This window comes from Cicer arietinum, chromosome 4 (assembly GCF_000331145.2).
Source record: "Cicer arietinum cultivar CDC Frontier isolate Library 1 chromosome 4, Cicar.CDCFrontier_v2.0, whole genome shotgun sequence".
Taxonomy (NCBI): domain Eukaryota; kingdom Viridiplantae; phylum Streptophyta; class Magnoliopsida; order Fabales; family Fabaceae; genus Cicer; species Cicer arietinum.
Window position 1 is genome coordinate 18,604,953 of NC_021163.2, and position 21,763 is coordinate 18,626,715.

The 21,763-nt window shown below is 34.7% G+C and overlaps 1 protein-coding gene across 1 annotated transcript in view; it reads left to right on the top strand.

The window, feature by feature from the left end:
* The first annotated feature begins 733 nt into the window (after nucleotides 1-733).
* Nucleotides 734-21,763, top strand: part of LOC101492868 (callose synthase 9) — a 72,745-nt gene continuing 51,715 nt past the window's right edge. Inside the window, exons 1-17 of the mRNA XM_004497329.4 lie at nucleotides 734-924; nucleotides 1,498-1,699; nucleotides 2,010-2,107; nucleotides 2,587-2,750; nucleotides 3,892-3,988; nucleotides 5,226-5,336; nucleotides 5,413-5,538; nucleotides 6,600-6,689; nucleotides 8,058-8,155; nucleotides 8,251-8,368; nucleotides 10,514-10,639; nucleotides 14,428-14,504; nucleotides 20,220-20,298; nucleotides 20,670-20,789; nucleotides 20,974-21,076; nucleotides 21,236-21,359; nucleotides 21,486-21,675. Coding sequence (XP_004497386.1) covers nucleotides 1,498-1,699; nucleotides 2,010-2,107; nucleotides 2,587-2,750; nucleotides 3,892-3,988; nucleotides 5,226-5,336; nucleotides 5,413-5,538; nucleotides 6,600-6,689; nucleotides 8,058-8,155; nucleotides 8,251-8,368; nucleotides 10,514-10,639; nucleotides 14,428-14,504; nucleotides 20,220-20,298; nucleotides 20,670-20,789; nucleotides 20,974-21,076; nucleotides 21,236-21,359; nucleotides 21,486-21,675 — 1,923 coding nt within the window. The 5' untranslated portion in view covers nucleotides 734-924. The remainder of the gene's footprint in view (nucleotides 925-1,497; nucleotides 1,700-2,009; nucleotides 2,108-2,586; nucleotides 2,751-3,891; nucleotides 3,989-5,225; nucleotides 5,337-5,412; nucleotides 5,539-6,599; nucleotides 6,690-8,057; nucleotides 8,156-8,250; nucleotides 8,369-10,513; nucleotides 10,640-14,427; nucleotides 14,505-20,219; nucleotides 20,299-20,669; nucleotides 20,790-20,973; nucleotides 21,077-21,235; nucleotides 21,360-21,485; nucleotides 21,676-21,763) is intronic.

Below are 21,763 nucleotides of genomic sequence, written 5' to 3' on the forward strand. Positions count from 1 at the left end.
TGATTGTGCATTTATTTTTTGTTTTTTAAGAGTACTCAATTACATAGATCAAATTTTAAGTGTCTACAAAATGGTAATTGTAATTTAAAAAAAAGTATTTTTACAAAATTTTATACAAACAAGTTAAAAATCATTTAAAAAGAAAATTATTTTTATAATAATAAACAAATAGAAGTTAAAAAAAATCATTTTTTTTTAAATTTCTAAAAAATAATATCTAAATTATTCAAAACAAAAATTATTTTAATTTAAGTTCAAACAAATGCACCCTATGTGCCGTCTATATTTTCTAATAACAAATAAATATTACTATTTATCGATTTAATTAGACTTTGAGACATAAAAGTATCATTCACTGTTAGATTTAAAAACTTAGGATGAACTAATAACATGTTTACTAATTTAATTTTGTGGGAAAAGAAAAAAAGCGCATTTAGTTTAGTTTTTTTAACAAATAAAAACAAATTTCTTTAACTTTTAAATTCACTTATTACAACTTTTTAACCTTCTAACTCTAAACCTTAATCATCCGGAGTTGATGTCGGAAAATAAAAAAATTGTTTAATCTGAATCATAACCGAGTTCTTTAACTATTTACTTTTAATTAAGCGGTTAATTAGTACTTTTCTTTGACACGAAGTAATTACAAATTTAAAAGTATCTCTTTGACACGAAGTAATTACAAATTTAAAAGAAAAAGTAATTACAACTGTGTAAAGAAAAGAAGGACACACTCACTAAAAAAGCGACTTTTCTTCATTATTTGTAAGATTAAAACCCTAAAACAACACAGCATCGTAAAAAATCGCATCAGATGCTGTGTGGCTTTGTATCAGAAACGAGTTTGAGTCGCACTTGAACTCAACTGCCCGGTAAACGCATCGGAGTTCGTCGTCGTCCGCCACAACCACTGACAAAGTCCAGGTTTTCCTTTTCTTCATTTCTAGCATTTTCCTTCTCCTCTCTCTGTAGCGTGCGCGAGGATTCGATTCCAGCGCGATTTGACTCCGCGATACTCGCCCTTGCAAAATTGAATTGCTTCACTATTAGTTGATGGATAGTGAAGCAATGTGACCTCAACCGAATTGTTGTTTAATTTGTTGAGTTCAGTTGGCGCTCTTTATTGTTCGCTATTTTTTTTCCTGTTTGTTTATGGTTATGATTTAGGTTACTTATCCAGCTAGGAAGGCACTTTAGAAAAGTTAATTTCTAATTTCATATTAGAAATTTAATTCCCGTACATTTTTAACAAATATTTCATTCGTTTATGGTCATATTTTAGGTTACTTATCTTGCTAGAAATGCACTTTAGAAAAGTTAATTTCCTGTAAGAAATTTAATTCCCGTACATTTTTAACAATTTTTTCATTTGCTTATGTTGCTGGTTGTTTGAATTTGTATTTGTACTTCTTGTGATCTTCATGGAAGTTTGATTTTTAGTTTCTCATTTTGTCTTCTAAAACATTAATTTGTTTTATTTTCAATGCATGTTAGCAGATGTCTCATGTTGAGGAACTTTGGGAGCGGTTAGTTCGAGCTGCTTTGAGGAGGGAAAGAACTGGTGATGATGCATATGGGAAACCTGCTGGTGGAATTGCTGGAAATGTGCCATCTGCGCTTGCTAAAAATAGAGATATTGATGAAATTTTAAGAGTTGCTGATGAAATTCAAGACGATGATCCCACGGTCTCTCGAATATGTATGTTCTTGTCCATGCTATTTTTATTTCGTGCTCTATCTTTGCCCGTTTTATCCATTGTCTTTGCTACTTTTTTTGACTGCATCGCAGTTTAGAAGTTATATGAAGTGTTTCAATTGTATATTATCTCCGTTTTTTCCCGTGGTGATGGTGGATTATAGGAAAATGTTAAATGGTTTAAAATGTGAAAGTCCTTTTGATGAAAACCCTTTTGTTAGATTATTGTCTTTATATATTTCAGTTTGACCACTGAGATCCTCTAGAGTTTAGATACCCATTCTTTGTTCTAAATAATTCTTGTTTTTTGCAGTATGTGAGCATGCTTATTCGTTATCTCAAAATTTGGACCCCAATAGTGAAGGCCGAGGTGTTTTACAATTCAAGACTGGTTTGATGTCTGTCATTAAGGTATATATTGAATGTCTAGTTTTTGATTGGAATACTAAGATTTTGAGTACTAGTATGTTTTTAATTGGCTGTAACTCTGTTGCAGCTCTTGCTAGGTTGGTATGTTAGAATTTTGCTGGTCTCTCGAAGTCCTACCATGAAAAGTTTACATATTTAGCTTCTTTTCTTAAAATTTTATTGCAGGATTGGTCTTTTTATTTACTACTTGAGGTTTTGACCTTATAGTCATTTTGATAACTGGTTCATACCAGCTTCTGAAGTATAGTAATGTTGAGTTTTTCCCTTTCCATTCGTATTTTTTAATTTTGAAATGTTTCAAACTAAGTTTTTGCTTCGCACTTCATACTTTAGGACCTCACCAGTTTATTATGGTGTAATTATTTTATAAACTATCTAAGCTGTAAAATCATCATGTGTGTTTTTAAATTTTTAAAGGATTCTATGTCCTCATTTTCTCTGTTTTTTGTTAATATTTTCAGCAAAAGCTAGCTAAAAGGGAAGTTGGAACTATAGATAGAAGTCAGGACATTGCCCGATTACAAGAGTTCTACAAGAGTTATAGAAAGAAGAATAATGTGGATAAACTACGTGAGGAAGAAATGCAGTTGAGGGAATCTGGTGCTTTCAGCCGGAATCTTGGCGAGTATGTTTATTGTTATGCGTTTAGGGAGTATTTAGATGACATTGTTTTTCCTCTTTCCCACCCCCTTGGGCTTTGTGTAACCATTTTCTCCCAATAATGAATGAGTTCTAGAATGTGACTGGTTGTTATTTTTTCATTTCTTCTCATGCTATTGCATTTTCTTTTTGATGGATTTCACCCATCCAAATAAGGTTTGATTGTTGTGATCTCCAGTAGAATTTCGTAGTTTGATATTTGTGGTTTTAAATCTATTTTTCCTTGGCTCTGTTAAATAGTGGAGTTACTAATGGGGTGTAGCCCGGAAATTGATGTTGAGAGATTTGTTATTGTTTTGAGTTCAGACGATAACTATGTTTTCAAGCTCAACATCCTACCTAGGATTGGGAGGAGGTGAAAAGAAAGTAACTCAAGGACCGTACCACAGCTCCTAAGATCCTATAGATATGATAAATAACCAAACTAAATTGAATAAATAATGAAAAGAGATATTAAAACGCAATTTTTTATATATGTGTGTGCGCGCACGCATATTGCTTTATCAAAAGGTTTAGATTTTAAAATTGAAAAATTACGATAGCATAAACAGGGAAGCAATTAAACTGAGTTATACTGTTATAGAAACAGTATTACAATATACAACCTATCTCCCTCCTCTTAAGCAAATATATAAAAAGTGAGAGGGATAGAATAACGTGTGCAGAGATGCACACATGGCAGACAACACATCATAAGTAGCTGTGCAGGGTGGAGGTGGGTTTAGTCTCGACGAGCTACGGTTTTGGTGGGAGAGAGGAGCGAAGGTTAGGTCGTTTCTGTGTTTATCTATGGGTTATGAAATGAACCCCAATGAAGGAGGAAGGACTGAGTTTTGATTTTTAAAACCGGGTCAACCCTTAAACCCAACTCAAAAACTTAAAAGAAGCTTCACAGGATTCTATGAGTAACCTCAAGGTCCTGACAATATTGAGCATTAGGTTGTACGAACATTCAATGGAATGTCTAAAATATTGGGTAATTTATATTTTTGGACATTTATATATTATAAGTTGTATTCAAGATTCATATAAAGTTTATTCCTGCTAAATTATATGTTTTGATTATTCTTATTCCTTTTCTTATCAAGTCTTTAAATGCTATACAGGTTGGAGCGCAAGACTGTGAAGAGGAAAAGGGTTTTTGCTACCTTAAAGGTTTTAGGAACAGTCCTTGAGCAATTGAGTGAAGAAATTCCTGATGAGGTCTGGTTCTTCACTCTTTGAACAATGTAAACTATTAATATGTTTTTTTCTTTGCTTATTGTTATTATGGATTATAGAATAGATTTTTCTACGTTTTATAAGTGAAATTGTAATAATTTGAGAGAAAACTAACTGGAATATTTTCTTAAATGCATTATGTAGTTCATTTAGTTATGGGTTCAGTTAACCCTTATTTATGAAGTACACGAATCTGTAGGGACTCTTAGAGATATCACAGTGCAGCCAGTTTCACATAAGCCCTATAAGTAATTTATGCAGTACACCATAACCTATTAAACAGAAACTGCGCAGGCACTTATACCCTATATACTCTAACACCAGTTTATGATTTTGAGTGACTACTTCTCTAACACCAGTTTATGATTTTGAGTGACTACTTTTTTCAATATTCTCTTCCCTTGCTCCTTTTTATTTTTAAAAAGTGAAAAATAACTAAATAACAGAAGTGGATGGGATAAATTCTGCAGGGAAACTGCTTATAAGCAATAACTTTGTAACAAATGTGCCTACTTTTTTGTCGAAATTGTACTGATTGCTTTGAGTACTTTCCTTTAATCTGTATTAGGGGTGATGCTATTCTGACTGTTTTAATCCTATTACTTTTCATTCCTTCCTTCCTTTTTTCTTAATTGTGTATGATCTTTGAAACCCAATATATTTCTGTACCACAGTATAACTTGGTGCTTCTCACCGTGATCAAACTAGGTTTCATTTGTTAGGGGTTGTATATCTTAGCTGGTGTTGATCGGTATAAGATTAATCAGTCTCGACCCAAAAACTTTCCAGATGCAATTATTCATTATTTTTGATGACATTACAATAATAAAATTTTATTTAGCGGACAATGTCACAATAGTTTATTATTAGCCTTTTGTTACTGCATTGTTCAAGGATTTTGGAATTGAGATAGAAGTGCCGTATTGAAGCAAGCCAATGCTTGCTGTAATTTTTTTCTAGAAGCTGCTATGGTTCATTTGTTTAGCTTAGCAGAATGCCTGAATTCATCAGGAGTAGTATTGTTGTTATAGTTCCTTTTGAATTACTTTGTTTTCATTATATTGCTTTATTTTTTTCTGGATGTAATTAGCAATATGAGGGGTATGGTAAGATGTTTTTTCTGTTAAAAAGTGTGTATGTTGGCTGCAACTTTGGAACATTTTGTTATTATTTATTTCGGAACTCCAACATCTTTTAAAATGGTTTCTCTTTGTTGTAGCTTAAGCGGGTCATGGAATCAGATTCTGCATCGACAGAGGATCTGATTGCTTACAACATCATCCCTATAGACGCTGCTTCTTCAACAAATGCTATTGTTTTTTTCCCTGAGGTTTTTGAGCTTCTTTATTTAAGATCCCATATTTATTTTTGTGATTGTTTATTACCTGAAAAATATTTATTGTTAGGTGCAAGCAGCAGTTTCAGCTCTGAAGTATTTCAGTGGCTTGCCTGAACTGCCCAGAGCATATTTTGTTTCTCCTACAAGGAGGGCCAACATGTTAGATTTTCTGCAGTATACTTTTGGATTTCAGGTCTGTTTGTGGATGTTTTTATTTGGTGTCAATTGTCAAGTCAAGATTGGTGTTGTTCTTCTGTTATTCTTAATGTTTTTGGTTTCTTGAATTAAGCTTTCTTTATCTCTAATATGTAGTGAAACCAAATTGTTGTATTTATTAAAATATATTAGTCTTGGTAAGCTAACATTAGTATTGGCCTGGCATGAACACTTAAATGCACTTTTGGAGTCCCTTTGCATGCTTATATATTTGCGGAGGCTGATGGAATCTGGTCTAAACAGGTCAATAACTGAATATTGATGACTGTTTATTTATTAAATCTCTATTTTTCCACAATAGGATGTTTTTCCACAATAGGAACAGTGGAAGCTCTACTAAGCTGCATGAAGTCGGTATTTGTCTGTTTATGTACTCCCATGTATACAAATGATTTAACATTAAAGGAAATTTTGGACTTGCCAATGGCATTGTCAAGGAAGATTCTTTGATGGTCGAGATTTCCCTAGAGATTTTAAGGTCCAAATCTGATTGAATTTTTCAGTATATGATGAAGAGACTGTTGTTCTCTGGATCACCCTAGTCTCAGTTGAGCTGAATAAAATAGAACTTTAGAATGGCCGTATCATGGAAAGTAGAGAGATTATTTGAACTTGTAAAAGCCTTCGAGAAAGTAAAAAAGGAATTTCCAGCGTACAATAGTGACACATGTATAAATCATTTTTTTTTTTGTTTTTATGAAAAATCTAATGAAACTGAACTTATTAACTGGAATGGGATGTAAAATTGCTCGATTGGCTTGTCTGCCACAATGATATTATAATTTAAGTTGTTTGATGGCACTGAATAATTGGATCCTAAAGCAATAAGTTCATTCAGTCTGAAAATTAAAAATAGTTTGATTGGAATTCTTCACATATGTGATTCTGTCCTTTCAGATTTTCATTATTTTATTTGTTTGAAGTAATTAATTTTGATTATATCTGATTTATTTGATCTTTTAGAATTGATAATTGTTCGACATTGGCATTCTTGCGAACTCATTTTTCTCATGCATATGATGATTTGTTTACTGCCAGAAAGATAATGTTGCTAATCAGCGTGAACACATAGTTCATCTGCTTGCAAATGAGCAATCTCGGCTTGGAGTTCCAGACAAGACTGATCCCGTAAGTATTTGAATCTTTCTATTTTTGAGGATCATTTGTCTTTCTGAATTGAATCTTGATTAAACTTATATCCCTCAAGTTTTTGTCTAGTGTTTTATTTGCAAAAAGCTACATCATTTACTGAATGAATTGCGTTTAGTAGATATTCACAATTTTAACACAAACGTGGGTGATTTATTCGTTGTGTATGTGAGCAAGGGCTACATAGAAAACTAGGTGGATTTAAGGTGATTAAGCTCATAGCCATACTAGCAAGCTATGGGAGAGGGTAATCTTGTGGAGATTAAGTGAAGAGACTTGCAGTATAGAAATAAATTTTGTTGGTGCTATTTTGGTTGACCTGGGAAGCAAGATACATGCTACAAAGATTTATAGAGAGTATCAGAGGAATAAAAGAGTTACACTAGGTTTTAATTAATATGGAATAGGGTAAATGATGGTGTGCTTACAAAGGAAACGTGGAAAGTTTTAGAGAATAAGAAGTTTGTGTTGCCTGTATTGGAGTGTAATTTAATAATAGTTTCTGTGTTGTACTAACGCCTGTGCATTTACACGGTTTTCGGAAATGGAGGTTCTGGCTGCCGTGTGGTGAGTGGCGGATGAGAAGGATTTTCACAAGTCATCAGGATCAAAGGGCTCTTGACGTGCTATATTGGAGTTCGAGATTTGCGAGAGAGAAGAGAGTTGTAAAAGTGTTTGTGCAACTGGAAATGTATTGAATGATTAACTGAACGCAGTCTCTACACTAAATCTACATATAGTTAGCTAACTAAACCAAGCTAGTTACTGTAACCACTGTAAACAAATGACTACTGTAAGAACATTTCAATACAGAGAGACTATTCTCATACATATATATCATGATTCTGATTGCAGCAAATTGTTTGTTTTTCTGTTCCTTTGTTCTTATGACTAAATGAAAGACCATAACTTTGGATATCCAAATGGTTCTTGTTTAGAGTGGAGAAAGCTATCATTATGTAAAAGGAAGAAAACGAATCTTGAGAATATACAAGAGGTGACGCTATCTATATATAGGGCACCATACATTGTAGAGAAATGCTAACTGCATGCCTGCTGTTATAAGAACAGTAATCGAACTGAATTAGTTGTGTACTCAACAGAAAATAATTTTAAACATTGGGGGACTAGATACAACCTCAAAGATACTTCAATAATTCTACACATAAATTTCTGCATCATTCTGACATGCAACATTTTGAAATTACATACAGCAATGCACGCCATAAGGAGTAGTCCACCTTCCCTGCATGATAATTTTCTTTGGATTATTATTTTGTTACCCTGTTGTTGGCATTTTTTAATTCTGTATTTGTTCTTATTCTCAACATGATTTATTGTTTCCAGAAATTGGATGAAGCAGCTGTGCAGAGAGTATTCATCAAGATTCTCGAGAATTACATAAATTGGTGCAGCTACCTATGTATTCAGCCTGTTTGGAGCAGGTACTATGACTATTCATATTGGTATGAAAACTAATTGATTTTGTGATCTATGAATATGATTACTGACACTGAAGGGTATATTGTGGTTTTTTTAGTTTGGAGGCTGTTGGTAAAGAGAAGAAATTGCTGTATGTTTCTTTATACCTCCTAATATGGGGCGAAGCTTCAAATATCAGATTTCTACCCGAATGTTTGTGCTACATATTCCATCATGTAAGTTATTGAACATAGTATTTCATATTTCTCTTCTACTGTTTCTGCAAAGTTTTTGGTATTTAATTTACTGGCATTTATTGTCGTGATATTGCCTTCTAAATTAATCGTTGGTGTTGTAATACCCTACTTCTTCATCACCATCTTTTTCTCATCCATTTAGTTGCATTAATTTGATTACTTCACTATTTAAATGCACTATTGGTCTCAAATTGTTGATGTTCTTGTGTTATTGCAGACAGTGGTGGAACTTTTTTAGATTTGAATTACTATTGGATTCTTTTCAACTTATAGGGTTAAGTAAGGAGGGACTATATGAGAGAATTGTCACCCATTAAACTGAGGAAGTGTAGTATGAGGCTATACAAAATACTGACCTGATAGTTTATCTTTATCCACCCTTATATAATAATATAATATTTCCCTCATTCTTGAATGTGAGATAATCTCTATCTCTACTGTCAATAGACTTAATCACATTTATGTTTTGAAATGGAGTCATTATTCTTGAGGGTAATGTAGTCTGATATTTTTGTGGCCAGAATTTTTCATGACAATCTGGAAGTCAATAAATTTTTATGCCAAGTATAGAACAATATGTAAAACACAAGTTCCATATTTTAGTGGATTTGAGTTTGACATGGGATTACAGAGATGATACTGCACGCGAATCCTTTTGAAATTATTGTGTTCTGGTAAGGAAGGAGATTAAGAATGTAGACTAGAGGCTCAGAATATTTAAATGATATGGTATATTATGCAATGTCATCGATGGCGGATGGCAGTTGATGGTAGTGAGCCATCTTAGGTTTTGGGCCCAACACATCCTTACAAAACCGGCTTGTAAGGTGAAGGGGTGTCACTCTATATAAACTCTTATAGAGCTCTATCTATTTTCACAATGTAGGACTTGAGTTTTTTCCAATAAGCCAAAAATCCTCCATAAACACACGTGGCGGATGGCTAGCAGCAAATGGCGGAAGCATGGAGGACAGGTTTAAAAACTTATTTTATATATATATACACAAAACGGCAGAAACAAAACAAAAAACACCAATTAAGAAACCGATTTAAAAACCAAATTAAGTTAATTTAAAAACTGGATGTCTATAAACAAATAAAAACAGACTTAAGAAAATTTAAAAAATAAAAAAAGAAGTTTAAACAGAAATATAGAAGGAAAAAATAAATAAAAAATTGAAGAAAAAAGAAACATAATACTTATTAGAATAAGAAAAATAGAAAACAGAGAGAAAAGAAAACAGAGAGCTGGTCGCGCGCCCCTAAGCAGAGAAGAGAGAACAGAGAGCAGAGATCTGGGTGGTCAGTTGGTGGCGGTTGCATTATAGTCGCACATGCAGTTGGATGATGGTGGTTGCAGCTGCACACACAGTTATGTTGCAGCCGCTCATTCAATTGTCGGACACACAGGAGAGAAAGAGAACATGTAGAGAGCAGAGAGAGAAGAAACACCTTGAGAAAAGAGGGTAAAATGGTAAAATATCCATCTTTTTACGTTTTAATCGGAATTTAACCCATTATGGGCCTGATTTTGGGTCGGGTCACATGTCCCATCCCACATTTTTTTATTCTATTTTCGACGAAAAAACCTGGCTTTTCTGCCACATTGCCATGTCCTTTTCCTTCCTGGTGGCTGCCATGGCCCTGCCATACGAAAATCGCTACGTCACATATTTTCTATGGCGGTCTGTTGAAATGCCGCCATGGCCGATTTTCGATTACACTGATATTATGTTCTATAATATTACCAACCCAACTGTGGTATACATACCGATACTAATCTTGCAATCCTGATTAAATAAAACTTCAAGTATAAAATAACATCTCTAAAAATAATGTAAGGATCCTATCTTGATAAGATTCCTAAATTAAGATAACTGGATTCTCTTGAAAATAATGTAAAATATCCTAATTTAATATTATGGTCCCATCCTTCCCAAATATTTTTTAAATATTCGAACACAATAAAATCTGATTTTTTTTTGCTCAGGTTTTTGTTTTAATTTTTTTGCTAACTTTTTGTTCTCGTTGTTCCATTTTTTGTTTCTTTCAATTTTGGTTTCTATTTTGCTTATGTGTTCCCCCTGGATATCATTTATGATTAAATCTTGTAAATATATGCAGATGGCTAGAGAGATGGACGAGATTTTAAGGCAGAAGATTGCACAGACAGCTAATAGTTGCACTTCTGAGAATGGTGTCTCATTTCTTGAGAATGTTATCCTTCTTCTCTATGACGTTATTGCTGCAGTAAGTCTCAGTGTTCTATAATTTTTTTTTTGAACTTTACATTGTCAAGAGTTGAAATAAGCTCTGTACATCAGCAATAGACATGCACATAATTTTATGCTTTGGATATGCATAAAACCATTTAATTGTCTATCTTTTACAGTATGCATGGTCATTCATATCAGTAATTTGAATAGAAGTTAGCGAATATATTCACCTTTGAGTTAATGTTTAAACTATTTCTACAAAGACATGGGAGAACAAACTGGACCTCATAAATTGCCCATCACATCGATTTGTGTTGTAAATTTTGTATTGTGCAAGTATACAAAATCGTGATAATAATGAAGTGAAGCTAGATATCACTCCCGCGAGGATTGGTTGTGGTGAATTTCACAAATTCTCAGTTTGGATAATCTAGTATGTGAGATAGCAAAGTAACAATGACACATTAAATTGAGGCGGTAAAAATAGTAAATTAAAATGCACATGAAAGTAAAAATAACTCAAAAAGAAGTGGCAAAAACTGGTGGTTGAAAACAGCTAGGGATGCAACTTCCTAATAAATCGCCAAGCATGAGAATAAACGATGGTGCCTTTCAGTCACTTCCTATAGAGTTTTATTGAGATTCCTTTATGTCTAAGTTCTCATTTATTACACTCCTGACTAATAACCATGATTCAATTCACCCTTTGGACTTTGATGTACTACTTCTAGCTTTACCAAACTTAGATAATGTGTGCATTACCTATATTATCCATATTTCCCAAAGATTTCCACTCACTAAACTCTTTCTATATTTAGTGGCCTGTTATTTTTGAACCAAGGGGCAAATCTTAGTGGAAAACATTTATCATAAACCAATGTTTTCATAAACCGAACTGGACTGGCTGGTTTGACCGATTCAACCTGGAACTGGGGTTGTTTCCAGGCAGGTCAAGCGCTGAAAACTAGTAGTTCGTTTGAACTGGAATAAAATCGCTCAAACCGCTTTATACTGGATTGAACCGGTAAAACCACAGAACTGGCAATGGTTTCAGTAAACCGTTCGATACAGCAAGATAACTTTTAAAATTGTTTTTTTGTTTTTCCCTTGTTTTTTCCATCCATAACTTATCCTTTGACAACCCTATAGTTCAAACTGTTCCTTATTTCTTCCCACAATCTCAGGAATCAGAGCAAAACAAGATTTTCCATAATCCTTTTTTTTTTCTTTTCTTTTCTTTTGTTGTGTTTGACTTAATGAAATTATGGTAGCAAACACACAGAAAAAAAGAGAGACAGGGAGATGACTGTTGAAGAAGCTACAAGAAAAAGCTCTGGCGGCTGTAACCTTCCTTGGCAGATGCATAGTAGAGGTAGAGAGAGATTTAAGGCTGTGTAAGTGAGCTTGAGCCCATATATATTAAATGAAGCAATACAAAATAATAAAAATATGTCAAATGAAATTAAAAAAATAAATAAATAAAAGGTACTCGCTAATTTAGAGAGAGAGACTCGGTCATGATGGATCAGTACTTAGCATTTTCTATACAAATGAATAAAAGATGCAAAAAATGAAATAAAATTTAAGCAATAAAATATTAAATTTAACAATTTAAAAAAAATATCAAAACATTCCACGAAGTATCTTTGAATTTGGCATTGTAATTTTTTTTTTTTTTATTGTCTGGTTCAACCGTGGTTAAACATGTTAAAGCAATTGAACTATGACCCGGATGTCTCACCGGTTCAATCTCCGGTCCAGTTTTTGAAACATTGGCTTAAACACACTTTGAATTGAATTTCTTAACAAAAACATGGCAACACATCACCTACAAGGTTCATTACAAGTCATTGCTTCCTAGCCTAAAACATTTAAACCAGTAAGCTTAAATACAACAAAATATAAAATGTAAACCAAGTATAGATAGATCCATCATTACAAAGCTGGAATGACAATAAGCTGAACAAAAAGTAAACACATACCAAAAAACAGAAATTTCCAACAGCTCTTCAGAAATGTCCTTATCTGGCGCTGTAGTACATGTCTCATACATGGGACTACTTCAGGAGATAGTGAAGAATTACAGTCGACCTCCTTTTACAATGAGACTTGTCCGCAGATGCTGAAGCATCTTGGAGCATTCCTTCTTGGATTTTCTTTATTCCGCACTCTAAGCAAACCTCATTAATCACAGTAAAACGATACTAAAAGTGCTAGAGCAACAACTAACACATTTTATACCAAATATTCATTAACTAAATCAAAAGACGCCCCTTAAACACTTAAAACTCCCTTTGGATTTGCAAATTCAAGGTTAAAAGAAATAAATTACTCTTATTTCTAAGTGTTATACATGGTACTGTACATTTTTAACCATTTTATATACAACATCCCAACACTTTATTATTTGATTCATGTAGCCGACCCTACTTTATGGGATAAGGCTTGGTTGTTGTTGTTGTTTAAAAAAAGGCATAGACCTACCATTTGTGCAGACTTAGCAGCCCATCCGCATGTCGTATTAAGATACCAACATTCCTTTTTACCCTCTAAAGCTTTCCTTTGGGTTCTCACCCATCTTTCTACATATCTCGTTCGACAAAACTATGCAAGTAATGATGTTCGGCTCAATCCTTCGCACATTCATCTCCTTCAAGAACGACTATGCCGTTTTGGCGCTACCCTATTTTCATCGCTTTTTTAACATAATGATGTGTATTTTCACATCGTGCTTGAAGTCTTGAACATCATGTTTTTGATTTTATTGAAAACTGGAACAAGTTTACTGAGGTCGTATATACAGAGCATGTTGAGAAGAAAAATGAAGTGTTAGGGATGTTGTTTTTGTGTCCTTGAAATCTTCAATGTTGTCAAAGGCCCTAGCAGCTTGTCGTGTGAATCCTGTTAAGACAAGGCACTATTCTATTGTGAAGAAGGCAAAGGGTGACTTGGGGTGGGGTTTCGTTGGTCTGTTTCGCCAATCAATTGCCATGCAACGTTGAGTCGATGAACCTTGGTCTTGATGTCATTGAGGAGTGACTAAGAGGAAGGTCGAGGGAGGATTGTTAGTTGGTGAAAAGAGAGCACGATTTGGGAGTATTGCTTGAGGTGGGGAAGGAGGGTTTGGTGATGGTGTAGAGGCAGGCCGGGTTCCATGGCGCGGAAATGGTTTAGCTGTTGGTGGTTGAAGGATTTGAGCAGCGATGGTGGAAGCATTGTTGCTTGCAGTGGGTTGCGGCAGGAGCATTGCAGACTTGACTGGGACTCTGTTTTTGCAGAGTAGTAGAGACTCTTGTTTATGTTGGAGGTGCTGCAGTGGTGCACATGGTGAGTTGCATTGCCAAGTGTCGAGGGATGGCTGTTTGGTGACCAATGGGTGTCGGAAATACCCTAAGGTAGTAAAAGGATGTGGTTTGGGTGAGAGAGAAAAAGATGGAGGGTCTAGTCGTAATTTAAATTTGAAATATATCTGTATACTACTTTCAAAATAGTGTATGGTATAACTCACCTTAGTTTGATTGCTATTGTACATTAAATTACTCCATTCAAACAAAGGAATTTAAGAGCGAAGAAGTTTACTTACTATATTTAAATAAGAAATTAATATTAAAGGAAATTCAATTGAACCAAATGGATTTCATACCATTTTAGTTTTTTTTTTAATTTCATGCAAATACACCCGTAGTCTTCTATAGTCTTGCAGCTCGGTTTTCTGTTATATGCATTGTTTTCATTTAGGGGTTAATTTCTTTAATTCTATAATCTTCAGTGGTTCTAATACTTTAATTCTGAATTTTATCATTTATTTACCTGGAATTTCAGGAAGCTGCAAACAATGATAATGGGAAGGCACCTCATTCTTCCTGGAGAAATTATGATGATTTTAATGAGTATTTCTGGTAAAAACTCTTTAGCGACCTTCTCTTTTATTTGAATTGTTTCTTATCTGTAGAAAACTGAATTTTGTTGCCTATTTTGAGATTCAAAATAATCACTTTTCTTTCAATGTTTGATTAAATATACTGAAAGTACACAAATTACAACAAGTTGCAGCAAAAATATGTTTTCCTAGAGTTATACTCCTACAGAGGACTGCGAACTCTTAAAGTTGACCATGAAAATGCCACAAAGTACGTAGTACACACCCACATGTTTGTAAACCACCACACGCCTAAGAGTAGCTGCCGTATAGCAGTTATGTCCCCTAAACGTAATTACTACTTGCATAGTAACTGCTACCCCTCAGTTCTTTATTACTTTTTACCGGTTGTTTTTCTAGAAAAATGTTGTTCCTATTTACTTTATTTTAAAGGTCAATGCAACATTTATTATCGTTTGTCAATAATACCCTTTAGTATTTATTGTTGAGAGATAAATTGGTAGAATGAGATAATAAATAAAGGGTATTTTAGGAAAAAGAAATAATTTGATCAAAAGTAACAATTTATTGGTTTTCTTATTAGGTGTAAATATCCTTAAAACGTCAACTAAAAAGGTATGGTGGGAGTACTTAACAGTTACTATCCTTTATATATAACTAAAATGTTTGTAAAGGACCAAATATTAAATTAAGTCAAGGTATTAATTGACACGTCATATTTCCATTAGACACCTCACAAGTTCTCATGGTGTTAAGTCAAAATTTAACTGAAGGAACTAACTGAACCTAACTTATTAACGTAAGGGACCCACTTGAAACTTTCTAAATATAAAAGACCAACTATGGAATTAAGCCTAAAATATATTTTCCTAATTCTTGAGATGGCATCAAGGCTCCCGATTTTAGGGGTCTTGCTTCCGCATAAATCCTAGCCGCTGTTTTTGTGGTTTCCTTTGTTTTTCCAGCTTCAATGCAGTATTTTTCTTTTCCTTTGCGTTCTTTGCAGCCACTTGAGATATTTTTGTGTGGTTCCAGTTTTGTTACTGTTCACGTTTGCGACACTGTTCATGCATCGAAACTGTTCACATGTTTCTCCACTTTCAGTTGCGAATCCAACATCACCACCCCCATCAACGGGATTAACGGCCCAAAATCGGTCAGAACCCAGAATCTCACCTCCAATGAAACAACCATGCGCACTAGCATTCCGGTGGCTTCTCAGATGCGTGTAAGCCACGCAGCACTGTTCATCTTTGTCTTTCAGCCATTGATAGATCGGTGCATACTCTTTCCATTGTGGGGTCCCCTTTTCTATTAGATGACTTTTAATTGAAACACACATTTTTTTGCTTGGATTTATCTGGTTTACAAACGTTTGCCAATGTTGCTACTGTTGCATCACATAATATTTACAGGTTGTGGGTATTTTTGGACTTCCGACGTTCGTTTGTTGTTGACGACCGTTCTCATTGTTTAGACTTATCACTGTTTTTGGCTAACTGAAGGAACTAACTGAACCTAACTTATTAACGTAAGGGACCCACTTGAAACTTTCTAAATATAAAAGACCAACTACGGAATTAAGCCTAAAATATATTTTCCTAATTCTTGAGATGGCATCAAGGCTCCCGATTTTAGGGGTCTTGCTTCCGCGTAAATCCTAGCCGCTGTTTTTGTGGTTTCCTTTGTTTTTCCAGCTTCAATGCAGTATTTTTCTTTTCCTTTGCGTTCTCTTTGCAGCCACTTGAGATATTTTTGTGTGGTTCCAGTTTTGTTACTGTTCACGTTTGCGACACTGTTCATGCATCGAAACTGTTCACATGTTTCTCCACTTTCAGTTGCGAATCCAACATCACCACCCCCATCAACGGGATTAACGGCCCAAAATCGGTCAGAACCCAGAATCTCACCTCCAATGAAACAACCATGCGCACTAGCATTCCGGTGGCTTCTCAGATGCGTGTAAGCCACGCAGCACTGTTCATCTTTGTCTTTCAGCCATTGATAGATCGGTGCATACTCTTCCCATTGTGGGGTCCCCTTTTCGATTAGATGACTTTTAATTGAAACACACATTTTTTTGCTTGGATTTATCTGGTTTACAAACGTTTGCCAATGTTGCTACTGTTGCATCACATAATATTTACAGGTTGTGGGTATTTTTGGACTTCCGACGTTCGTTTGTTGTTGACGACCGTTCTCATTGTTTAGACTTATCACTGTTTTTGGCTAGCCTGTTTTTTCCCAGTCTTGTTTGAGAGATCGATCTTTCATCTCTATACTCTATACTGTTTGTTTGCTCGTTTTACGAATATGGCAGCGGGAGTTAGTTATGAAAACAAAGGGTTTTCTCCATTAAACCAGGATGGAGTAGAGAAGGTGAAATCCTTTCTTATTAAGTTGGAGAAACCAACATGTATTAGTTCTATGGCATATTCTGGTACGGTTCTCCACTTTCATTTGGTAAGTTTTAATTTTCTGTTGGACTTAATGCTTCATATACACTTTATAACTGTTGGAGAATTTGATCTCATTTCGTATTTAAGTAGTGCAGAATAATGTTTAGATCAAACTTGAGCTATGTTATTTCAAAATAAGGTTTCCAAGAAATTTTGAGAAGATGCAGTTTTAACTGCATCGTATCTCATAAATCGGTTACCTTCTAGTGTCCTTGCCCCAAAACTCCTACGAAGGCTCTGTCCTCTTGTAACTTTACCCCCATAATATTTGGGTGTGTATTGTTTGTCCATATCCGTAGTGATTGGAAACTTGATCCTAGAGTCCTAAAATGTGTCTTTATTGGGTCCTCTTCCACCCAAAAGGCTTACAAATGCTATCATCCCATCATTCCATAAATTCTTTGTCTCTCGAGATGTCACTTTCCACGAATAAGAAAGTTACTTCGGGCAAACTCATCTTCAAGGGTAGAATGCAAGTAAGGAAGATGAACCTCTTCTACTTATTCACTTGACTCTCGAACCAGAAGCTGAGGCTGAAACTTGTCGGTACAATGTTGAGAGTGAAATTGATTCTGAAAAGGATGGAAATGGAGTTGATGTAAGATATGGGAAATATCTAGTATATACAAGATGATTGAAGGCCATACTTGAATCTAGTGATATGCAAGAGTGCAATCCAACTTTACATGAGGTAACTTCATTGAACCTTTCAAAATCTAGTGATTCAATTTCTGCACCATCCCTTGCACAAGAACCAGAATCCAGCACACCACCACTTTATGACGATCTCCATATTGGAATTGCAATTAGGAAGACTAGGACATGTACAAACAAGCCACTCTACCCTGTGTCGATCTATCTATGCTTTGAACAATTTTCACCAACCCATAAGCCTTTCTCACAAGCATGAACACTACCACTATACCTACCTCTCTAGTTGAATCATAGGAAATGGAAACAAACCATGTATTTGGATACAGAAGCACTAAACATGAACAGTATTTGGGATTTAGATCTTCTACCAAATGGAAGGATACTTGTAGGATGCACGTGGGTATACATTGTAAAGTACAAGGTTATGGATTTATTGAAAGATACAAGTCAAGATTGGTAGCTAAATGATGCACTCGAACGTATGAGGTGGATTATTTGGAGATAAATGTCCCAGCTGCAAAAATGAATACTGTAAGGGTAATATTATCTCTAGCAGCTAACTGCAGTTGAAACTTACACCAGTTTGATGTAAAAAATGCCTTCCTCCATGGAGACCTTGAATAAGAGATTTATACGGACTTACCCCCTAGATACGGTGAGCGTGTTGCTGCCAATGCTATTTGTAGGCTAAAAAAACAGTTGCCACGAGCGTGGTTTGGGATATTTACTAGTCATGGTGGGTCTGGGATTCAATCAAAGCAAGGAATTCCATACCCTCTGTGTCAAACACTTTGAGTCAAGAGGAGTAACATTGTTATTGGTATATGTGGATGACATTATAGTGTTTGGTGTTGATGAAAAGGAACAACAACTGTTAGGACAACACTTACTTAGCCAAGGAATTTGAGATAAAGAACTTGGGGAAATTAAATATTTCTTGCGAATTGAAGTAGCCCTCTCCAAGAAAGGGATTTTATATCCCAACAAAAATACATCATTGGAAATGGAGAACACTTATCCACCTAGTGGAGGGGGAGTGCCAAAACCGTGATTTATTATTATTGAGAAATATCACAATTATAGGGATTTGATTTTATAGAGTCATAATTATATTTCCTTAATTATCTTTCAATACATGTGTATGTATCTATTGTATTGTCAGTATATTCAATTCAACAAAATATATTGCCCTAATTTTTGAGAATTATTATTGCTATTCTTGACTTCGCGAGGAGACCTACCATTTGAGAGATTCTCCACTCAATGCAAATGCAATAACCTACAATAACTTTATCTATTCATGAAGTCGATTTGCCATAGTGTACCGCTGTCGATTGGTCACAAACCCAGCTTTATAAACACTCAAGCTGAAGGTTAACAGAGCTCTATTACATTGTATATTTTTCCTATAATAGATTTAACAAACTATGCTACTGTCTTAAGAATATTGTAAACCACTTAACTGTTTGTGGAGCGGTACCAACACCTGCCACCTAAGATTTACTAGTTCATTACACAATTATTTGAAATTGAACATAACATGACAAAATAGGGAAAGTTGCGTTGGTCTCCCTTGAGGTTTCATTGGATGTCATAAACACCCCCTCTACTTCTAAACTGAACTCCCAGCTCCCTTAATTTATTTTCCAATTGACATAAACTCCCTTTTATGTTTAATGTCTTTCTTCCACCGATAAGAGCTGCTCATACACGAACCACTCACTCACTAGAGCTGCTCTCTATACTAGACAGAAACAAATATTCATTTATGAAACTCCCGATAATTTTCTTTTTCTTTCTACCATGATTGTTGTATAAGTTCCCCCATTCCCATTTTATTCTTTTCATTTAGGGGTTTTGTATTCCAAATCCCTTAGGAAGTTGGAACTTGCTGTTTGTTTCGGGAAATCTGGTTTAGTTTGCAGGTACGAGTGTGTTGTTACGGAGGTCCAATAAGTGTTGTGACCTTTTCAGAAATGGGTAATAAAGGTCGATGCTCTTGATTACTTGATGAAACTATAGCCAAGAGCATATTAGATATAAGTTCCCCCATTCCCATTTTATTCCTTTTATTTAGGGATTCTGTATTCCAAATCCCTTACAAAGTTGGAACCTGCTGTTTGTTTGGGAAAATCTGGTTTAGATTTCAGGTATGAGTGTGTTGTGACGTAAGTCTAATAAGTGTTTGACCTTTTCAGAAATGGGTAATAAATGTCGATGCTCTTGAGTACTTGATGAAACTAGAGCCAAGAGCATATTAGATATAAAATAAAGTAGAGCAACAATAGTAGCAAAAACATTGAAGGAAAGCTGCAGGTTACAATGGCCAAGCGATGAAAACACATCCAAAATAACAAGAGCGCCTGTAGCTTTGATGAAAAAGAAGGAAACTAGGAAATGAGTGAAATTTGCAGAAGCCAGAAGGGTAGTATCAGAATAGGCAGATCGTGACAATTTTTGTTTTTGTTTTTAGCAACTACTAACGGTGTTAATTCCAAAGGAGGTAGGTGCTTAGTTAAAAAACTAGAAAGGATGTTTTTGTTATTTGGTGAAACTTCAAGGGAGGTTAGTGTAATTTTCTCTAATATTCATTTAGTAGTTTGACCTCAGAATTTTTTCAGGTCACTGCATTGCTTTGAGCTTAGCTGGCCATGGCGCACAAGTTCTTCATTTTTCCAAAAGCCACCACTTAGATCAAAGGTTTGTCTCTTTTTTAATTATGTTAGATACGTTTCTTATTACACCACACAGTTCGTTTTATTGCATTTCTGTGTTGGATACTGTTAAAGGACAGTGATGCTAAGAATGATGCACAATAGGAATGGGTTGTTTATTTTTTTCTAGTTCTTGGGTGGAATAACAAGTGTATGATGATGTGTGACATGTATCATAAAAGCTCTCAAAGCAAGAATAATAAATGCCTAATGAAGGTAGTTTAACTTGAACGTATTGTAGAATCCATAACAGATGGAGCTTCATATCTCATTGGGTCCTTAATAAACCGTTGTCAATAACGGTAGTATGCTTTTGTTTGATCTGGTGTTTTATTTATCTTTTTGTGTACAATGCAGAAAATGTTATCTGGCAGGGGTCAACGTCAGGGGAAAACATCTTTTGTGGAGCATCGAACTTTTTTTCATCTATATCATAGTTTTCATCGATTGTGGATATTTCTTTTCATGATGTTCCAGGTTTATACGTCTGTTTACTCTGATCTAGTCAAAATATATTCTCAAATAATGTTTTTGAAATTTAATTTTTGTTTTCTCCATCATGTCTTTTTTTTTGTCTATTTTTAATTGGTATTTAGTTTCATGTTTTTTGCAGGATTTAATTTTTGCATCCTAAAGTTTTTCATGTTATTCCAACTTTCAGGGTCTAACAATTATTGCTTTCAATGATGGAAAATTTAATGCCAAGACCTTGCGAGAAGTTCTTAGTCTTGGACCTACATTTGTTGTGATGAAGTTTTTTGAGAGTATGTATATTTCTGTTGTGAAGTTTTAGATCTTTCATCTTAGTTACATACTCTTTTGTTTGTTGAATATCTTCCAAGAATCAATAAATTTTGTTGCCGGAGTTATATTTTATTACCTTCATCTAGTATAAGTTTTCACCTTTATGCTTCTTTTTTCAGGTGTCCTGGACATTTTCATGATGTATGGTGCATATGCAACAACAAGGCGCTCAGCTCTGTCAAGAATTTTTCTACGATTTCTTTGGTTTAGCCTTACTTCTGTTTTTGTAACTTTCCTTTATGTGTATGTATGCCCAAAATAATGGTGATTTTTTTTCTTATATTTTCAGATTCATGTTATTTTCTCTGTTCGTTATTTATTGCTTTGTGTTGATGATTTGCATTTACAACTCTTTGTGCACGACTGCAGAAAAGCACTCCAGGAGGAGAGTAAAGGAGATTCAAATTCACTTATTTTCAGATTCTATGTGATTGTCATTGGGATTTATGCCGGTGTCCAATTTTTCATTAGTTTCTTCATGCGGATTCCTGCATGTCATCTTTTGACAAACCAGTGTGATCGCTGGCCCCTCATTCGCTTTGTGAAGTGGCTGCGCCAGGTTTTTTTCGTCTTCACTTGCATTTGTTTCTATAATTGCATTATTAATTCATCGTATATTGTTTGTTCAATTTCTTGTGTAGTTATGC